The sequence below is a fragment of the Chiloscyllium plagiosum genome, unplaced genomic scaffold (assembly GCF_037043375.1).
Source record: "Chiloscyllium plagiosum isolate Xiang-an unplaced genomic scaffold, Cpla_swu_hap1 HiC_scaffold_46, whole genome shotgun sequence".
NCBI classification, from domain to species: Eukaryota; Metazoa; Chordata; class Chondrichthyes; order Orectolobiformes; family Hemiscylliidae; genus Chiloscyllium; species Chiloscyllium plagiosum.
Window position 1 is genome coordinate 4,924,060 of NW_028270184.1, and position 22,200 is coordinate 4,946,259.

The 22,200-nt window shown below is 48.7% G+C and overlaps 1 protein-coding gene across 1 annotated transcript; it reads right to left on the bottom strand.

The window, feature by feature from the left end:
• Positions 1–5,785: 5,785 nt before the first annotated feature.
• LOC122543822 (zinc finger and BTB domain-containing protein 3-like) lies at positions 5,786–21,015 on the bottom strand. The gene is made up of 2 exons (XM_043682624.2): positions 20,494–21,015; positions 5,786–8,229 (listed from the first exon to the last, which is right to left on the bottom strand). Exon 2 carries the CDS (start codon positions 8,106–8,108, stop codon positions 6,534–6,536), a length of 1,575 nt encoding a protein of 524 aa, XP_043538559.2. The 5' UTR covers positions 8,109–8,229; positions 20,494–21,015; the 3' UTR covers positions 5,786–6,533.
• Positions 21,016–22,200: the final 1,185 nt, after the last annotated feature.

Below are 22,200 nucleotides of genomic sequence, written 5' to 3' on the forward strand. Positions count from 1 at the left end.
CTATGAAGCGAATGTTGATGTGTATCCATGTACATGTGGGCTGGGTGAACATAACTACCCCCTCCCCCACCACCACCCCAGGTGTTAAACACACATGAGCTTTCGGAACGGCATTAAAATCAATACTTGCTTTGAAAGCATTACTAAAAGACTTTGCTGCTGTCTGGCAACACTGTGTCACAAGCAATAAATAACAACAGTATTATCATTTCAATCCTCGATTACTAACTTCAACCAAAAATGCACCTGGATTCCACTGTTTCAGCCTCACTGTTTAGGGAGGTTGAGTTATGGCAGCCTGAAACAAAAAAACCGCCTCCATGTCTCCCTCTGTCCCCATGCTTGTCTTTAGAATCCATACCCCACCCCACCATCCACCTTGGTCACTGGACTTAGGAACCAAACCAACGTGTATCGGGCTGCTTTGATCAGATGTTGTCAACTACTTGCATTTGCGTAGCGTCTTAGCTGTGATGAAACACCCCCAAATGGCCAAGTACATGACAAAGCTGAGGTGGGGTATCACGTATGGACAGGCGACGGAAAGCTCTGTCAAACAGCAGGGTTTCAAGCAACACCTTGAAAAGGGGTAGAGGGGGGATTTTGAGGTTGCTGAAAAGCTCCTTTGGGTTTGTAATTGCCAAAATGAGACGTGAAATCCGAAGTGGATATATGATCATGTGCCTCTTAAGGCGGCATGTTCTCTGAGATTATCCTTACGCTGTAGTGTTATTTTTGAACAAAATGATAATGCTTTGGCATTAAGATAGTTCCATAGGTGAGTGAGACTCATGAGGATGGTTTGTATTGTACTAATGTCTGTTTATGACACTCCTGTAACTTTTATCTATGCACTTGGATGGAATAAAATAAAATATTTGCTTCCATTTTAAACTGCTCCGTAGCTCTTTATTGATCAGATACGTGACTCAGACCAGCCAGTGATATTGGGGATCACCAGCAGCCCCTTGGCCATTTCAGATCCTGGGAGTCAGATGTTTGGATTTTGATTGGGTGGAAAGATGACATTGCGGTGACGGATCTACTTGATCTCCTCTGGAAGAGGAAGGATGTAGGAATTAGCAGAGCCGCAGCGGATCATTAGACTCTGCTATACCTCATGGATAACTTCTATCTCCCAAAAAAAACCCCTCAATTCCCTCATTGATCAGAAATCCAGTCAGTCTGTCCTCTCCAGACAGACCCCTCCACCTGAAGAAACCTCTGAACTGCTTCTTAGTGAAGTCTTTAAGGAGACCAAAACTATACACAGTACAAATAGTGTGTGTGTGTGCCCCCCCCCCCTCCCCCAGTCTTTTCGCAATGAGGAGTTGCATTTCAAATGTTTTGTTGCTCAAAGGGCCATTTAGCACAATATATTCTATGAGCCGGTCCCATTTCACAGCCTCCTCTTTGACCACCTGAGAAGAACTTGCTCATCTCCGTCTTAGTCTTAAATTGTGCCCTGGCGTTAGTTTCTCCCATGAAAGAGAACGTTCTTTCAGCATCTGTCCTATCAGGATCTGAAGAAGGATCACTGGACTTGAAATGTTCACTCTTTCTCTCTACAGATGGTGCCACACCTGCTCAGCTTCCAAGACCTATTTTTTTTCCCTGAAGACTTATTATCATTTTTATCTGGGCTTAAAGTTCTGAATTGTTTTTGTAGCTATCCAAAAGATTGCAGGCCAGGTGCATTGGCCATACTAAATTGCCAAGTAAATATAGGGTGGGGGAATGGGTCTGGGTGGGTTACTCTTTGAGGGTCCATGTGGACTTGTTGGGCTGAAGGGCCTGTTTCCATACTGTAGGGAATCTAATCTATTTCCTAATCAGCCCGCTAAGTGATGTTATCACATACTTCCGGACCAGGTGTGGCTTGAACTCTGGATTCTTGGTTCAGAGGTAGGGACACTACCATTGGGAGCAATGCCCTTCTGAATTGCTATTTTACACTTTTCCCTCTTTGTATCTCTTGGTGAGTTGGAGGACGATCATCCCGATAGAGCTTGGTTTGAGATGACTGACAAAAACCCACTGCGGGCACTGGCTTCACCACAGGGTAGGTGTTGTGAACAGCCAGAGCGTTCTGGATTGAGTTGGTTTGAGGCTTTGGTAAGCCAGAGATAAGGGTGGAGGGAGAGTGAGGAAAAGGAATCCAGCCTGTTCCCTTGGGACAGACCTCTCCTCCTCCCAGAATGACAGAGGAGACCTCTGAACTGCTTCTTAGTCAAGTCCTTAAGGAAACCAAAACTGTACACAGTGCCAATAGAGAGTATGTCGATCTCCCCTGGTCTTTTCGCAATGAGGAGTTATGGCTCAAATTTATTCTGGCTCAAATGGCCAATTGGCAAATTTCAGAAAGATAAGCATTGGCCTCAACGTTGAAGGTGAGACACACGTGGACTGGTTGGACCGAAGGGCGCTGTTTCTGTGCTGTATGACTCTATGACACTTGGGGGTGGAAGAGCTGCTAAAGGATGAGCCGGGGAAGTGGTGTGTGTTTGTGGTGAGGCCCCATTGTCCATTCCCTTCTCTACCCCCCAACCCAACTTGAGGAGCTGCACTCGCCTTTGTTGAATCCTCCCCCACCCCCAAAGAATAACATGCAAGTGTGTGCAATCTTAACTGAATGGTCAATTGCCTCCCTTGTTTACCAAGCCAGTTCTCCCCTACTTTATGCAGGTTTGTTAATGTAGTTGGGAAGAGGTTATGGAATCAAAGGATTCCACACCCTTCGGCCTTGCCTGCCCCTGTTTGTGTTTGATCAGCTCAGTCTCTGGGTGAAAATTCTTTCCTAGACTTTGCATAGTTTGAGGAAATCGTTCCAGTTTCGAACAGAAGGAGCTGGGATCGTTCTCCTCAGAGCAAAGAAGGTTCAGGGATGGGAGGGAAGCAGGCTCACGAGGAACTTTCAAAGGATTTGGGGGGGGGGGGGGGGGTGCGGCAGGGGTGAAATACTTGAAAAGGACACATTTGCTTAAGGTTGGGGGCACTGTGTGGTTAGCAGTGCTGGAAAAAAGCCCAGATCAGGCAGCAACTACAGACAAACTAACATTTTGGGTTGGTGGGGTCCAGAAGTAACTGGCTGGCTCCTTCAAAGACCTGACACAGGCTCAATGGGCAGAATGGCCTCATTGTTTGGTGAGGTTTCTCTGATACTGTTTAATGCCAGCCCCAAACCTGAGGAAGGAAGACTAGCTTAGAATGAATTTGTCGGAACGTTGCTGTAGGATTCTTATTCTCGAACCCCTGACAGCGTAATTGTCCAGTGTTTGCTTAAAATAACAGAATGTTGGTGGATGCTCTTTCATGGTCACATTCCCCCACCCCCCACATCGGGGTGGGGGGGAGAGATCCACAGCCTGTGGGCACTGGAGTGGGGGCACCTCCCTGAAATGATATTTTGACACATTCCTTTGTCATTAGGACTTTTGATACACATTAAATTGTTTTAAAACCACTTTTATTTTCTCCTGCTGTCGGGGCCCCCCAGGGCACATTGATGCTGGTTTTATTTTGGCACCTGACTATTTTAAAACAGTAGAACATCACTGGATTATCCAAGAATATTATTTAAATGGGGAAAGACTGCAGGAAGCCACAGGAGAGGGGTTTGGGTGTCCTTGTCTGTGAATCACACAAAAAAAGCAAATTTCAGCAGGTGATAGGGAAGGTAAATGCAATATTGGCTGTTATTTCAACGGGAGTGTAAAAGTAGGGGTGGGGAGGGGGGGTTGCTAAAATGATACAAGGCACTTGTCAGACTACAGCTGGAAAACTCTGAACAGTTTTGGGCCCCTTATCTAAGGAAAGATATACTGACATGGGAAGCAGTCGAGAAGATTAATCGTGTTAATTCAGGGTATAGAAAGACTGTCTTTGAATAGCTTTGTGTCTGTACTCATTGGAATATTGAAGAATAAGATAACCTTATGGAAACACTCCATCTTTGGGGGTTCAGCTCAGGGGCAGGACGTTTGATTACAAATCAAAAGGTCCCCAGTTCAAATCTGGGTATCCCCTACTTTGTGTGACATGATGGCTCAGTGGATAGCTCACTGCTGCCTCAGTGCCAGGGACCTGGGTTTGATTCCAGCCTCTGGCAGCTATCTGTGTGGGTTTCTTCCAGCTGCTCCAGTTCCTCCTACAGTCCAAAGATATGCAGGTTAGGTGGACTGGCCATTCTATAGTGTACATGGATGTGCAGGCTAGGTGGGTTAGCTATGGGAAATGCAGGGTTACAGGGATAGGGTAGGGGAGTAAGTCTGGATGCTTTTTGAGGGGTCAGTGTGGACTTGATGCACAATATGACACCAGGTTTATTTAAATCATAAGCTTTCAGAGCACTGCTCCTTCATCAGGTGAGGTCTGAGATTACACCTTCTGGTCCTAGCCCCTTCCCTCCTATCTTCACTGTGGAAGCAGGCCAACACTGGCACCTCTACATCAGAGTAGGGGGGGGGAATCCGCACATTTAAAGACTGAGATGAGGGATTTCTTCCCTGAGGCTAGTTTATCTGTGGAAATTTTAACTGTTGAGGCTGGGTAATTTAGTCTTAAGACAGACGGATTTTTAACTGGTAAGAGAATTGAGTTATGGGGAAGGAGTTGAAGGTTATCGGATCAGCCAATAGCTCTTTAAATGGGACTGAATCAGTCATACTTCTGTTCCTTTGTCTTATGTAGAGGCTACTGGATAAATGAAACTGGGTGGAGAAGCAATTGGGTCAGCACATAGTGACTCCAGAACGTAGCATCGGCCTGTAGCTTAAGAGTTCGGGAGCACGAACAAACAATTTCCAAGGGAAAATTTTCCAAAGGCATATGGGATACTTGTATTCAACGTCTTCACTAATAAAAGCATTGGGTAGAGAAATTATGCTGAAGTGGTGTACAGCATTAGTTCGGCCACAGCTGGATTACTGTGCACCGTACCGGTTGCCTCGCCAAAGGAATTAAGGGTTGTGGTGTGTGAGCGGGTAGGTGGAGCTGAGTCCATGAAGTGGTCAGTCGTGATCTTACTGATGGAGCCGGGGCCAGATGGCCACTACCTGTTCCTAGTTCTGACAGGAAGCATGTGGTTGCAGTTAAGAGGGCGTACAGAGATTCAGCAGGGAGTTGCCAGGGCTGGAATGTTTCAGCAGTGAAGAGACTGGATAGATGTGTTGTTTTCCTTCAAGTAGAGAAGGCTGAGGTGTACAACAGAGAGGCACAGACAGTGAGAAACATTTTTCCTTAGTAGAGGGGGGGTGGGGGAAGCATAGATTTAAGGTGAAGAGCGGGAGGTTTAGAGGGGATTTAAGGCAGGATTTGTTTTCACCCAAAACGTGGTGGGTATCTGGAATTCTGCCTAAAACGAAGAGTTGGGAAACACCAAGACATCTGAGATTCAGATGATCGTTTCGATCAGCGTAGCATATAAGGTTATGTGAGGGGGCTCTTACCAGTGAGACAGCAGACCTGGGTATGAGTCTCAGAGTACTGTAATAACATCTCTGAACAGCTTTATCAGAAAGTCATCAAAAGGCTAAAGGCCAAGTGCTGGAAAATGAGACCAGAGTAGTCTGTTGATAGGACATACACAATTACCATAGACCCTCACTTTAAAAACTGTCCCTGTAACCACATCTGCCCCCCCCCCCCACACACTCCTCCTCCTGCCCAGCGGGTGCCCCCTGGCTAAAATGGCAGTCTTCACAATGTGACACGTTTACATTAACAAATTACCATCACAAACATAGTCAACAGGATTATCACACAGCAGTGAGGTGAGTGCAGCAAACTGGTCCAAGATTGTTTTAATATATGTAACAAATTGAATGCTGTTAAAACATACCCATTTGACCCAGAGAGAGAGAAAAAAAACAAAGAAATTAATTAGAAACAAAGACCATTCCTCAAATGTACAGCTTTTACTCAACTGCTCCTGGGGATGAATTTAATTTAAAGTCATTTTACAGGATGGCTGGTGTGGAGATATATATATTTATATATAAAAGATTTTGTTTGTTGCAATTTTGTGGGGTTTTTTTCCTCCAAATGTCAGAACTCTTGCAGCATCGAAAACTGTCCACTGTCACTTCAGGGCACAGAGGGGGAGGGGTAGGGGTTAATGATGGGGCAGGAAGAGATGAGGCTAATGGGGGTGGAAGAGTTGGGGATAGAGGGGGGTGGAAGAGTTGGGGATAGAGGGGGAAGAGTTCAGTTGAGGATAGTCGGGAGGGAAGGGTTGAGGGAAGTGGAGGGTGGGGAAGGGTTGAGGGTGGGGGAAGGATTGAGGGTAGTGGAGGGTGGGGAAGGGTTGAGGATGGGGGAAGGGTTGAGGGTAGTCGAGTGGGGAAGAGTTTAAGATGGGGGAAGAGTGGAGGGTGGGGGGAGAAGGGTTGAGGGTAGTGGATGGTTGGGGGAAAGGTTGAAGGTAGTGGAGGGTGGGGGAAGGGTTGAGAGTAAAAGAGGGGTAAGAATTGAACTGAGGATAGAGAGGGGGAAGGGTCAAGGGTGGAGGAGAGGTCAGGGAAAGGGAATGGATCTCATTTCCACTGTTCTGAAGGAGGCTTGTCCATCCACTTCCAGCCACCGTTGGAGGAGTCCTGTCGGCCGGGGCTGGGTCCGGGACCAGGGCCTGGTCCGGGGCCTGGTCCAGGGGATGACGACGAGACGTGGGCGTTGTGGTACTTGCGCATGTGGCGGTACAGGTCCCCGGACTGTGAGTAGCGACGGAGACAGAAGCGGCAGCTATGGGGCCTCTCGCGGGTGTGCACCAGGGCGTGCCGCTTCAGGCTGTAGGCACAGGAGAAAGTCTTGCCGCAGGCCCCGCAGGTCGGCAGCTCATCCTCTGAGCCGGCTGGGCCCGGCCCAGGCCCTGGCCCTGGCCCTGGCGGCAGGTCCTGGAAGTAGAGCTTGGCTGAAAGGCCCAAGGCGGCAGGGGAGCCCAGGTCTCCCGGAGAGGCCTGTGGGGCGGGGGGTGGGAGACCCCGGTGGTGGTAGAGGCCAGGAGCCGGGAACGCGTCATCCTCCGACGGCATCTCATCCTCGTCCGAGATGACGATGTGGCCCCCTCCCCCTCCACAGGCCAAGGCCGGGGTCTGGGCCTGGGCTAACTCCGCCGGTGGCTGCTGGAAGAGGTCATCGAGCTGCGGGCAGCAGGAGGCAGCAGCGGCCTCCACCTCCTCGGGAGCATCGCCCTCAGGCGGTTCCTCTCCGGCCTCCTCCTCGGAGAACAGGTCGTCCTCCACCTTGACCGTGATCAGATCGCCGTCGTCCTCAGTGTCCCCGTCCCCTGCCTCCTCCTCCCCACCCTCCTCCTCCTCCTCCTGGTGGGGCCTCCTCCTGCTGCCCGACAGCCCGGCCCAGCGAGGGCAGGGGGCCTCCGCCGTGGAGGAGGAAGGGCTGGCCAGGACGTTGCCGGCCGGCCTGCTGGGGTAGGCCTCGGTCTCCATGCTGGCCTGGCTGCTGGTGGTGGTGTCGGCCGGCTCGGGGGGCCAGCGACCGGGGGCCGGTGCCTCGGGGGGCTGCAGCAGCAGGAGGGAGGCTCCGGCCCTGTCCTCCTCGCCCCCCGAGGCGTAGGGCAGCTCCGCTGGCACCGGGGGCTGTCTCCGAGAGGGCGGTGGGGGCTGCAGGGGAGGGACGGGTGGGGGAGGCACGACCCCCCGGTAGGAGGCGGATAGGCCGAGCCCTCCCCCTGCTCCCGGTTGCTGCTGGGCCTCATCCTCCTTGCGGGTGCTGTCAGCCTCCGCCAGGGCCCGGGCCTTCAGCCGGCCCTTGCACACCTTGACGATGTCGTTCATGTGCAGGAAGCTGGCCGCAGCCAGCACATCCTCGGTGGGCGCACCGCTGAAGCGGAGCCGGCCCTCGTACATGAACTCCAGCAGCAGGGAGAAGGCCGGCGCCGTCACTATCTCGTCGTCCAGGCCCACTACGTCCCTGCGGCCTACCGCCTCCTCCTTGTAGAACATGTGGAAGTAGGTGCTGAAGGAGGCGAGCACGGCCCGGTGGGCCTGGAACTGCACCGCCCCCACCAGCACCGTGCAGTCACACAGGAAGCCCTGGTGTCTCTGGTCCCGCAGGCTCTGCAGCAGCAAACGACCATGGTCAGGGAACTCCATCGGGGGGGGGGGGGGGAGAAGAGGAGGTGTGAACCGTGTGTCGGGAGTGGGGGGGGGGTGGGGGGTGGGGGAGAATCAGGGATGGTGTCAGACTCACAGGAATCCCCAGGCCTCGCTCATCCTGGAAGAGAAAAGAGAGAGAGTGGAGAAGGATCATTGAGTGACACTGGACGGGCAACTGGTCTACCACAAACACAGCAAGGGGCTCGATGGGCTGAATGGCCTGCTCCACAGCCTCAACCTCAACCCCAATACGCAAGCAGCTTCCATATTTATCGGATAACTTTCACCGTCTTTGGATGTTCCTCAGAGAAACAACAATGCGGCGCTCCCTCAGCACTGACCCTCCGACAGTGCGGTGCTCCCTCAGCACAGACCCTCCGACAGTGTGGCGCTCCCTCAGCACTGACCCTCCGACAGTGCGGCGCTCCCTCAGCACTGACCCTCCGACAGTGCGGCGCTCCCTCAGCACTGACCCTCCGACAGTGCGGTGCTCCCTCAGCACAGACCCTCCGACAGTGTGGCGCTCCCTCACCACTGACCCTCCGACAGTGCGGCGCTCCCTCAGCACTGACCCTCCGACAGTGCGGTGCTCCCTCAGCACAGACCGTCCGACAGTGCCGGTTCCCTCAGCACTGACCCTCCGACAGTGCGGCGCTCCCTCAGCACTGACCCTCCGACAGTGTGGCGCTCCCTCAGCACTGACCCTCCGACAGTGCGGCGCTCCCTCAGCACTGACCCTCCGACAGTGCGGTGCTCCCTTAGCACAGACCCTCCGACAGTGTGGCGCTCCCTCAGCACTGACCCTCCGACAGTGCGGCGCTCCCTCAGCACTGACCCTCCGACAGTGCGGCGCTCCCTCAGCACTGACCCTCCGACAGTGCGGTGCTCCCTTAGCACAGACCCTCCGACAGTGTGGCGCTCCCTCAGCGCTGACCCTCCGACAGTGCGGCGCTCCCTCAGCACTGACCCTCCGACAGTGCGGCGCTCCCTCAGCACTGACCCTACGAGAGTGCAGCACTCCCTCAGCATTAACCCTGGGAGCATCAACCTAATTTTCTGTGCTGAGATCTCTGGAGTGAGGCAGGAACACACTTCCTCATTACTCAGTCCTGAGACTGATACCCATCGAATGACTACTTAACCACTGAAAGGGATAGTCATATTAACACCAATAATCAGCATTTTTTTTTACACCCCCACACTACTGCCTAACTGCGGCAGTGCTTATATTTTAACCAGTATTTATATTACATTGGAACCGGGAAGAGGTCACTCAGCCACTTGAGCTTGTCCCATCATCCAATTCAATTAAAGCCAATCTCTTTCCTAACTCCATTTATTCCCTCCTTGCTTCCTTAACTCCTATTTACAAGTGACAAAACTGGGATTAATGTCCAGGCTTATATATGGAAAGAGAGAGAAGGAGGGAGGGAGGGTAAGCGGGAGAGGGGGTGAGTGAGAGAAAAAGAGTGAGAGAACAAAACAGAAGTTCCAGATTTCCTCTCCCCCTTTTTATGTGAAGAATTGCCCCATCAATCCTGAGTGGTCTGGCTTAATAGAGTTAATGAATGATCTCATAGTAAAAGCAACTCCAGGCATTCAGCAACCTTAACGTATCTGAATTTCAGATTCTGTTTGAGGGAGAGAGGGCTGAGTCAGAGAGTATTGTTTTATAAAACAAATTTAAATAAGGGGAATTTTGAGGACCATGAAAGCTGCACTGGCTAAATTGTATTATATTAAAGGATGGGTCAATAAGAGACTTAAGTTAAGTAGCTATTTAATAATACACAGAAGAGGTACTTTTCAGGAGTACAAAACATTCCAAGTGAGAGATTCACTGCCCAATTGTACCAAACACCCATCTTAAAAACAGTATCTAAATGTTAGAAAAGTAACATAATTGTGTACTGACAAGTGGCATTATATGATTAGAAAAACATAAAAGATCGCAAAGATAAGGAGAGAAAAATCGGAGCGAGAGAGAAACCTAGCTAGAAACATTAAGACAGTTGGTAAGAATTTCTACAAGTATTTTTATAAAGGAACGAGTTAAAAAAAGTGAGCATTGGTCTTTTAGAAAGCGACTCCTGGAAAATTATAGAATCACAGAATTTTCCAGTGCAGAAGGATGCTATTTGACCCATTGTGTCTCTACCAGCTCCCGAAGGTGGTGCCACCTAGTCCCATTCTCCAGCCTTATCTCCATAGCCCTCTAACCTCATCACTTTCAAACACATACCCAGCTCCCTTTTCAAGCCTTGTGTGGACTCTACCTGCATCACTCTTTCTGGCAGTGCATTCGAAATTCTAACAACATTCGCTGAGTAAAGAAGTTCCTCCTCATCTCACTGACAATCTGACCCCCTAGTTACTGACATACCAACGAGTGGAAGCAGAATATCTTTGTTCACCCTTTCAAAATTGTTCATAATTTTGAACATCTCAACCTCCTGATCTTCTATGATCCATGGAGAATATGCCCAATTTCTCTCCTGTCTCCTGGGTACTAAAATCCCACATTCCTGTTATCATTTTTTTTTAAGATTCCCTACAGTGTGGAAACAGGCCCTTCGGCCCTACCAGTCCACACCGACCCTCTCAAGCATAACCCACCCAGACCCATTTCCCTCTGACTAATGCACCTGACACTATGGGGCAATTTAGCACGGCCAGTTTACCTGACCTGCACATCTTTGGTAAATCACCTTTACATTCTCTCCAGGGCTTTAACATTATTCATTAATTAAGGTGCTCAGAGCTGAACACAACACTCCAAATTAATAATGAAAAATAAGGAGGTGGTAGATGAATCGAACAGATATCTTACACTGATGTTCACTGTACATGATTCCAGAAACATCCCTGAAGCAGTTATAAATAAGGAAATGAGAGGGAGGGAAGCATTCAGGAAAAGCAAAATCGCTCTCAGACTGGAGACCCATGACCAGCGGTGTCTCACAGGGATCAATTCTGAGTTCTCTTTTGTTTATCATTTATATAAATGAGAATATAGTTAGTAAGTTTGCAGATGACACCAAAATTGGTGGTGTTGTAGAACAGAGGGACCATGTACGTAACTCTTTGAAGTTTGTGTCACATATAGAAACATGTTTAGCGCCCTTGCCTTCATTACTCAGTCCTTTGAGTGTAGGAGTTGGGACATCATGTTGAGGGTTGGACAGGATTTGGAGATGCCAGTGTTGGACTGGGGTGTACAAAGTTAAAAATCACACAACACCAGGTTATAGTCCAACAGGTTTAATTGGAAGCACACTAGCTTTCGGAGCGACGCTCCTTCATCAGGTGATTGTGGAGGGCTCGATAGTAACACAGAATTTATAGCAAAAATTTGCAGTGTGATGTAACTGAAATTATACATTGAAAAATTGATTGTCTGTTAAGCCTTTCATCTGTTAGAATACAGTGATAGTTTCATTTCTTTCATGTGTAAATCACAAAACCCTTTTTTTTTAAAAGTTGCATTCTCGGGTTAGCTGTTAACAATGGTGATAGCTAGACAATATGTTGAAGGTGTTAGCCCCCTGTGTTCTCTGTCTATGACCTGATGTTTAGATTGATTCTAATCTAAAAAGTGCGATAACAGAGTTTTACATAAATTCATGCAGTTTTTGAACTCAGAGTTCTACATGAATGTATGCAGTTTTTGAGCAAAGTGCAATGTAACTCTGCAAGTACAAATTCAGCACACAAAATATAGGTGTGCATGTGGGTCTTTGTCTGTCTGTCTGTGTGTGAATGTGTCTGTCTGAGGTGGGGGTTGTGAGTGTGAGAAAGCGTGTGTGTGTGTGTGTGTGTATAGTGAGTGCAGACTGTCTTAAGTCTGTGAGGGTGTGCATGTGTGGGAGTGTGTGTGTCCATAAGGGTGTGTGTGGGTGTCTGTGTGCGCGTCTGTGTGTATCTGTGTCCGTGTGTATGTGAGAGTGTGTGTGTGTGTGTGTGTGTGTGTAGGAATATCTGTGTGTGTGTGTGTGTGTGTAGTGCAATGGTGATCCTGTAATGTGACATGAACCCAAGGTCCCGGTTGAGGCCCTCCCTATGGGTACCGAACTTAGGGTTGGACAGGACATTGATGAGGCCTCTTCTCTGGAGTATTGTATCCAGTTCTGGTCGCCCTGTTATAGGAAGGATATGATTAAGCTGGAGAGGGTTCAGAAGAGACTTACCAGGATGTTGCCAGGTATGGAAGGTTTGAGTTATAAAGCAAGGCTGGACAGGCCTTTTTTTACTGGAGCATAGGAGGTTAAAGGGTGACCTTATAGAGGTTTATAAAATCATGAGGGATATAGATCGGGTTAATGGTAGGCGCCTTTTCTGTAGGGTCAGGGATTTCAAGACTATAGAGCATATTTTTAAGGTGAGAGGAGAGAGATTAAAAGACATGGGGGCAATTTTTTTTAACAAAGAGGGTGACTCGCATTTGAAATGAACTTCCAGAGAAAGTGGTGGATGCGGGCACAGTTACAACATTTAAAAGACACTTGGATAAGGACATGAATAGGAAAGGGTTTGGAGGGATATGCTCCAGGAGCAGACAGGTGGGACTAGTTTAGTTTAGAATTATGTTCGGCACGGACTAGTTGGATCAGAGTCGAGAGTGTGATGCTGGAAAAGCACAGCAGGTCAGGCAACATCCAAGGGGCAGGAGAATCAGTATTTCAGGCATAAGCCCTTCAGCAGGAATGGCTTATGCCCGAAACGTCAATTCTCCAGCTCCTCAGATGCTGCCTGACCTGCTGTGCTTTTCCAGCACTACACTCTTGACTCTGCTCTCCAGCATCTGCAGTCCTCAATTTCTCCTGATGGGATCGAAGGGTCTGTTTCGTGCTATGTGGCTATATGACCAGAGATGTGGTACTGAGTAAATTGTTGGAGCAACAGAGTGAAAATGCCCAAGTCCTAATGGACTTCAACCTAAGGTCTTAAAAGAATTGGCATGTGAGATAGTTCAGGCATTGGTTTTAAATTTCCAAAATTCCCATTAGATTGCAAAGTAACGTGTGTAATTCCTTTATTCAGAAAGGAAGGGAGACAGAAAGCAGGAAACTACAGGCCAGTTAGACTTGCTGTAGAGAAAATGTTAGAAGCTACCAAACAAAAGGTTTAGTAGGGCACTTAGGTAAACTGAAGATAATCAGGCAGAGTCAACACAGTTTTGTGAAAGGGAATCACGTTCAACCACACCATTAGAGTTATTTACACAGAGCGCTACAGCTCAGTACAGGCCCTTTGGCCCTCGCTGCTGCACCGACCTACAAAATTAATCCGATGCCCATCTAACCTACTCCATTCCATTAATATCTATATGTATGTTCAATGCCCATTTAAATGCCCTCAACATCGGTGAGTCTACTACTGTTGCAGGCAGTTTGTTCTACGTCTCTGCTACTCTGGGTAAAAAAAAACTACCCCTGATATCTGTCCTAAATCTATCACCCCTCAATTTAATGCTCTGTCCCCTCGTGTTAGCCTTCACCATCCAAGAAAAAGGCTCTCACTGTCCACCCTATCTGACGTATCAATTAAGTCACCTCAAAGTTTGTGCGAAGATTTGTAGCACAACCACAACCAAAAGGACTAGCCACACTACCATACATCAGGAGCATCTCGGAACTGACAGCCAGACTACTGCGACCCCTAGGACTCATAACGGCACACAAACCAACAGCCACGCTCAGACAACAACTCACCAGAACGAAGGACCCGATACCCAACATGAGCAAAACTAATGTAGTGTACAAAATACCATGCAAGGACTGCACAAAACACTACACAGGACAAACAGGAAGACAGCTAACAATCCGCATACATGAACATCAACTAGCCACGAAACGACACGACCAGCTATCCTTAGTAGCCACACACGCAGACAACAAGCAACATGAATTCGACTGGGACAACACTACTTTCATAGGGCAAGCCAGACAGAGAACAGCCAGGGAATTCCTAGAGGCATGGCATTCATCCACAAACTCCATCAACAAACACATCGACCTGGACCCAATATACCAACCACTACAGCGGACAGCTGAAACTGACAACCGGAAGCGGCAGGGACAGACCACTATAAACACCGGAGGAAACATCAAAGAAGCGCTTCGCAGGAGGCTCCCAAGCACTGATGATGTCGCCTAGCCAGGGGACGAAACGTTTGCAACAAAAACTTCCAGCTCGGCGAACAGAACCACAACAATTAAGTCACTTCTCAATGTTCTTCTCTATAACGAAAACAGACTCAGTTCCCTCAGCCTTTCCTCATACAGCCTTCCCTCCATACCAGGCAACATCCCAGTAAATCTCCTCTGAACCCTTTCCCAAGCTTCCACATCCTTCCTATAATGCGTTGACCAGAACTGCACGCAATACTCCAGATGGGGCCTTATCAGCATCTTGTACAGCTGAACCATGACCTCGTGGCTCGGAAACTCAAATCTCCCTACCAAAAAACACCAACACACCACATACCTTCTTAACAACCCTGTCAACCCGGGTGGCAACTTTCAGGGACTTATGCAGCTGGACACAGAGATCTCTCTGTTCATCTACACTGCCAAGAGTTTTACCATTAGCCCAGTACTCTACATTTCTGTTACTTCTTCTGAAGTGAACTACCTCACACTTTTCCACATTAAACTCTATTTGCCATTTCTCTGCCCAGCTCTGCATCTTATCTATGTCCTGCGTAACCCATAACATCCTTCAGCACTATCTACAACTCTGCCTACCTTAGAGTCATCCGCAAATTTATCAACCCACCCTTCTACACTCACCTCCGGATCATTTATAAAAATGACAAACAGCAGTGGTCTCAAAACAGATGCTTGCGGCATACCACTGGTAACTGAGCTCCAGAATGAACATTTCCCATCAACCACCCCCTCTGTCCTCTCTCAGCTAGCCAATTTCTGATCCAAACCGCTAGATCGCCTTCAATCCCAAAACTCTGTATTTTGTGCGATAGCCTATTGTGTGGAACCTTATCAAACACCTTACTGAAGTCCATATACGTCACATCAACCAGCTTACCTTCATCCACTTGTTTTGTCATCTTCTCAAAGAACTCAATAAAGGTTAGTTAGGCATGGCTTACCCTTCACAAAACCGTGTTGACTATCCCTAATCAAATTATTCCTTTCCAGATGATTATACATCCTATCTCTTATAATCTTTTCCAACACCTTACCCACAACTTAAGGAAAGCTGACTGGCCTATAATTCCCAGGGTTGTCCCGACTCCTCTTCCCAAACAAGGGAACAACATTTGCTATCCTCCAGTCTTCCGGCACTACTCCTGTTAACAATGATGACATAAAGATCGAAGCCAAAGGCTCGGCAATTTCCTCCCTGGCTTCCCAGAGAATCCGAGGATAAATCCCATCTGGCCCTGGGGACTTACCTATTTTCAGATCTTCCAAAATTGCTAAAACCTTTCCTTTGTCGACCTCAATCCCATCTAATCCTGTCGCCTGTATCTCCGGATTCTCACTAACATTGCCCTTTTCCAATGTGAATCCTGACAAAAAGTATTCATTAAGCACTTCCCCTATGTCCTCAGATTCTACACATAACTTCCACAACTATCTTTGATTGGACCTAATCTTACTCTAGTCATTCTTTTATTCCTGATACACCTATAGAAGGCGTTAGGGTTTTCCGCCAACAACTTCTCATGTCTCCTCCTGGCTCTTCTTAGCCCTCTCTTTAGGTCTTTTCTGGCTAACCTATAGCTCTCACCTCATCCTCATATGAGTCTTCCTCTTGACAAGAGCTTTAACGTCTTCAGTAAAACATGGCTCCCTCTCTCAACAGCTACCTCCCTGCCTGATAGGTATATACTTATCAAGGACCCGCAGTAGTTGTTCCTTGAATAAGCTCCACATTTCAAGAGTGTCCATCCCCTGCAGTGTCCATCCCCATCCTATGCATCTTAAATCTTGCCTCCTCGCTTCATAATTGCCTTTCCCCCAGTTATACCTCTTTCCCTACGGTTTATACCTAACCCTGCCCATTGCTATTGTAAACATAACCGAATTGTGGTCACTATCACCAAAGTGCTCACCTACCTCCAAATCTAACACCTGACTGGGTTCATTCCCCAGTACCAAATCCAATATGATATCGCCCCTTGTTGGCCTGTCTACATATGGTGTCAGAAAACCCTCCTGCACACGTTGAACAAAAACTGACCCATCTAACTACTTGAACTATAGTATTCCCAGTCAATACTGGGGAAGTTGAAGGAGGAAATATGTGCTATGGATGAAGAGGATTTCCAGAAGGCAGCTGGTGATGTGTCAAATCAAAAATGTTTGATGATAATACAAGTTCATGGTATTGGGGTAATATTTCAGCATGGAGACAGAAGTGGCTGGAAGGCAGAATACAGTAGGCATAACTGGGTTTTTTCAGATCGGCAAGATGAAGCAAATTGTGTGCTGCAGGAGTCATCATTGGGACTTCAACTATTTAGAACCCACATAATGACTTTGATGAAGAGACCTAAGGTATTGATACTAAATTTGTTGAAGAAACAAAGATGGATGCTTTGAGATGCAGAGGGATCTGGGTGTCCAGTGCATGAATCTTAGAAGTATCCAGGGATAGCAAGTAATTCAGAAAGCTAATAAAACATTATCATTTATTGTGACAAAAATAGAGGGGTTTTGTTCAGCTGTACAGAGCATTGGAGAGACCACACCTGGGATACCGTGTACAATACTGGTCTCCTTATTTAATGATGGATGACAATGTATTGGAGGCATTTCAGACATTTACTCAATTAATACTGGGAATGGACAGGTTCTTTTTTTATAAGACAAGGTTGAACAGGTTAGGCTCATATCTATTGAAGTTGAGAAGAGTAAGAGGCAAATTGATTGAAACATGTAAGAGCCTGAGGTGTTTTGACAGGATGGAGGTGGAGGGGATGTTTCCTCTCATGGGAGAATGTAGAACGGAGGGTTATTATTTTAAAAATCAGCAGTCATACATTTAAAAGAGAGGAGGGGCAAAATTCTTTTCTCTCAGAGGATTGAGATTCTTTGGCAGTCAATTCCTGAATATCATAGAATCATCCCTACAGTGCGGGAGCAGGCCATTCGGCCCTCGAGTCCACGTTGACCCTCCAAAGAGCATCCCACCAACCCCCCACCCCCCAACCTGTCCCTGTAACCTTGCATTTCCCATGGCCAATCCACCTAACCTGCACACCTTTGGATTTCAGAGTAGGTGGCGGAAGCAGAGTCCTTGAACAATTTCAACAGCTATGCAATTAGATCTTAATCAGCATTGGGTTGAAAGGTTATCAGGGTCAGGGGTTAATGTAGATTTGAGGTTACAATCAGGTCAGCTGTGATCTTATTGAATTATGAACGTGCTCGAGGGGCTAAACTGATGACTTGTCCTCGTTCATATGTTTGTCTGAATTTGATGGCTCTTCTCCACCTTCGGAAATAATTTCTATCAACCTCATTGAATGCTTTAATCATCTTAAAATCCTCAAGTAGCTTGACCCAATTGAAGAAAGAAGTGATAAGATCTGGGTACTACATTTAAAAGACATTTGGACAGCTGCATGAATAGGAAAGGTTTAGAGGGATAAGGGGCCAAACGTAGGCAAATGGGACTAATTCGGTTTAGGAGAACTGGTCAGCATGGACGAGTTGGGCTGAAGGGTCTGTTTCCATGCTGTGTTACTGTATGGCCTCCTAAATCTTCTACGCTCAAGAAAACATAAGCTCAATCTGTGCAACTCATTCTTGGAATTTAATCCTTTCCAAATCCATCTTCCATGCTGGTATTCCTGCTAAACAACAGCCTCCTCCCAGCCCTCTTCAACTCCAGAATCACCATCCCCCCCCCCCCATCATCCTAACCTATTCCTCCAGTCTCATGTTGTTTATACAGCTTCCTCCTTAAATATGTCAGTTCAATTTGCCTCAACTCCTCCATTGTCTGGGTGAGGTTTCTCCCGGATTCCCAATTGCTTTTATCATGACTGTCTGACATTGATGGCTGAACACTACACCCCAGAGACAATAAATATAGGTTAGAAAAGAGCCCTTTAGCTCTTTGACAGATCTGTCCAATTAAACCCACTCAGCCCCATAGTCCTGATAGATCTGTCTTTTTCATGTATTTGTCTGACTTCCCCTTTCGAAAGTCCCTGTTGAATCTGCTCCCGGCACCCGTTCCAGATCACAACAACCCTCTTCTTCAAGGTTGTTTCACAGGAGTCGGGTTGGCTGGAGCAGTGTCAGTAGTGACTCCTGGCTCATCAGCCTGATGTGTGAACTCCTGGAATGGTAATGGGGCATTGGCTATGGCGATGGAGAAGCAGGGTCTCTTGGCTGCAGTAGGCCTGGAGCCTGGACACATTCGGTAGAGTTGGTGCCGAAAGTGGGGACTCCTGGATGTGGTAGGACTGGAGCAGGACTATGCAGAAGTCCTGAAGCTGTGTTGGGACACCAGTAGATGAAGATGAACTCTATTTTCTTTTTATTCTTTTATTACTTCAAAACAGCGCCAGATTGCGGTGAAAGAATACTTTTTATCATATCTCCCTGGATATATGTGACAATAGATTATTCTCATCTTCTCCTTGAGTTATTTTCTCTAGTCTCTTCAGTCTGTGTCCGTTTCTCCCTCATTCACTCAACCAAAACACCTTCCTGATTTTGAACACCTCAATTCAATCTCCCCCAAACCTTTTCTGCTCTGTGGGGAATGATCCCAGTATCTCCAGCCTCCTGAATGAATCAAAGTCCCTCATCCCTGGTCCAGTTCCAGTAAAACTCCTCCTCACCCTCTGCAAGGCCCTGAAATCGTTCCAAAGGTACGGGACCTAGCTGGGGAACCAACCAGTGTTTATGCTTTTTAACCTGATGCCTTTACCGACCGAGTCAAAGATTCCAGATTTGATTCTGTGTTTCATCAGAGTTTAGCTCCCATGGTCTCTCACTTTGTTTAACTCATTTGAGACCGGACCACTTCAGTTTGGGACTGCCTCTTCTCAATCAGAAGAGGTTTCCTCAACTGGTACCCAAAGATGTGGTCATGATCCATTAGTTGATCCTATTAAGACGTAAAGGATCCTGAGGAAATTAGACAAGGTGGATGCTGAGATGATGTATCCCGTTCTGCCACAGACACTAACTACAGGGCTCAGTTTAAATAAAAGATCTCCCACATTTAAGACATGGGAGGAACTTTCTGACTCAGAGGTTGCTATCTCTGTGGGGCTCACTTCCCCAGAGAGGAGGCTAGCTCAGAGGAGCTGATTGGCCAGCTTTTACCTATTGACTGAATGAACTGATTGGGAGAAAGTGAGGACTGCAGATGCTGGAGATCAGAGCTGAAAAATGTGTTGGTGGAAAAGCGCAGGTCAGGCAGCGTCCAAGGAGCAGGAGAATCAATGTTTCGGGCAGATTCCTGAAGAAGGGCTTATGACCGAAACGTCGATTCCTCTGCTCCTTGGATGCTGCCTGACCTACTGCGCTTTTCCAGCAACACATTTTTCAGCTCTGAATGAACTAATTGGCCAATTACTTACTTATCCTTTGAGAGAAACTGATTGGCCAGTTAATTATCCCCCTAGGAGGAAGTGATTAGTCAGTTAGTTCCCCCATGAGAGGGGTTGATTGGCCAGTTAGCTACCCTCCCCCCGGAGGAATGGATTGGCTAGCTCCTTACCTCCTGGGAAGAAGTGATTGGTCAGTCAGTAGCCCCCTGAGAGGGGCTGATCGGCCAGTTAGTTACCCCCTGAGAGGGGCTGATCGGCCAGTTAGTTACCCCCTGAGAGGGGTTGATCGGCCAGTTAGTTACCCCCTGAGAGGGGCTGATCGGCCAGTTAGTTACCCCCTGAGAGGGGCTGATCGGCTAGTTAGTTACCCCCTGAGAGGGGCTGATCGGCCAGTTAGTTACCCCCTGAGAGGGGTTGATCGGCCAGTTAGTTACCCCCTGAGAGGGGCTGATCGGCTAGTTAGTTACCCCCCGAGAGAGCCTGATTGGCCAGTTAGTTACCCCCGAGAGAGCCTGATTGGCCAGTTAGTTACCCCTGAGAGAGCCTGATTGGCCAGTTAGTTACCCCCTGAGAGAGCCTGATTGGCCAGTTAGTTACCCCTGAGAGAGCCTGATTGGCCAGTTAGTTACCCCTGAGAGAGCCTGATTGGCCAGTTAGTTACCCCCGAGAGAGCCTGATTGGCCAGTTAGTTACCCCCTGAGAGAGCCTGATTGGCCAGTTAGTTACCCCCTGAGAGAGCCTGATTGGCCAGTTAGTTACCCCCTGAGAGAACCTGATTGGCCAGTTAGTTACCCCTCTCTCTATTGGAGGCTCGACAACAATTAAGAAAGACCCACTCACTCAATTCGCTGATTGGCTGGAGACTCATAGCCAACCTGCCAATGATCACCGTCCCCTTGAGGGGCAGGCGGCCACACAGACCCAGCCCCGCTGTAGATTGGCCAATCCGACCGTCACTCAGTCCGCGACAGCCTCCGATTGGCTGGATGTGCCGTCACTCAACCTGCACCCGGCTGTTGATTGGCTGATCTAACTGTCACACATGGCGGGGATCCTACTTCCGATTGGTCAGACCGGCCGTCACTCAATGCTCCGGCTGCCCTGCCATTGGCTGTTCCCCGCGAACCGCTGCCGGGGTGACACACACACACAAAAAAAACCGAAAAGAGGCGGGCGGCGAAAGGCCCAGTTCACCCGAGGTCCCGGACCCGCTTCTCCTTCTCTCCGCCCCACACGGTCTCACTCAGTACAGCCCGAAGAGGCGCCCCTTCTTCTCCAGAGAAAAAAAAACCTTCTAAACGCAGCGTCGCCTTTGGTTCCGTTCACCCGCACACCCCCACCACGAGCCGATGCGCAGGCGCAGACCACGCTCTCTTCCCCCCGCGGCCGGACCGGAAATGCCACCCTGTCTCGCGAGATTCGCGCCGCTTTTGCCATGGCAACGCCAAGGACGTTTGACGCCTGAACAAACAAGTTCCCCCTATTGCCACCTGGAGGCTGGGAGGACTCTCTCGCATGCAACTTCCTTTATTCCCAGAGTTGCACTGAGCTTCCCCCCCCCACCACCGCGCCACCTGGAGGCTGGGAGGACTACTTCACATGCACTCTCATTTCTTCCCAGAAGCTCCACCGTCCTACTTGTCGCCACCTGGAGGCTGGGAGGACTACTTCACATGCACTCTCATTTCTTCCCAGAAGCTCCACCGTCCTACTGTCGCCACCTGGAGGCTGGGAGGACTACTTCACATGCACTCTCATTTCTTCCCAGAAGCTCCACCGTCCTACTTGTCGCCACCTGGAGGCTGGGAGGACTACTTCACATGCACTCTCATTTCTTCCCAGAAGCTCCACCGTCCTACTTGTCGCCACCTGGAGGCTGGGAGGACTACTTCACATGCACTCTCATTTCTTCCCAGAAGCTCCACCGTCCTACTTGTCGCCACCTGGAGGCTGGGAGGACTACTTCACATGCACTCTCATTTCTTCCCAGAAGCTCCACCGTCCTACTTGTCGCCACCTGGAGGCTGGGAGGACTACTTCACATGCACTCTCATTTCTTCCCAGAAGCTCCACCGTCCTACTTGTCGCCACCTGGAGGCTGGGAGGACTACTTCACATGCACTCTCATTTCTTCCCAGAAGCTCCACCGTCCTACTTGTCGCCACCTGGAGGCTGGGAGGACTACTTCACATGCACTCTCATTTCTTCCCAGAAGCTCCACCGTCCTACTTGTCGCCACCTGGAGGCTGGGAGGACTACTTCACATGCACTCTCATTTCTTCCCAGAAGCTCCACCGTCCTACTTGTCGCCACCTGGAGGCTGGGAGGACTACTTCACATGCACTCTCATTTCTTCCCAGAAGCTCCACCGTCCTACTTGTCGCCACCTGGAGGCTGGGAGGACTACTTCACATGCACTCTCATTTCTTCCCAGAAGCTCCACCGTCCTACTTGTCGCCACCTGGAGGCTGGGAGGACTACTTCACATGCACTCTCATTTCTTCCCAGAAGCTCCACCGTCCTACTTGTCGCCACCTGGAGGCTGGG

Excerpts from the sequence above, each read along its gene's own strand:
- LOC122543822 (XM_043682624.2), bottom strand. The coding sequence starts at position 8,108 with ATGGAGTTCCCTGACCATGGTCGTTTGCTGCTGCAGAGCCTGCGGGAC.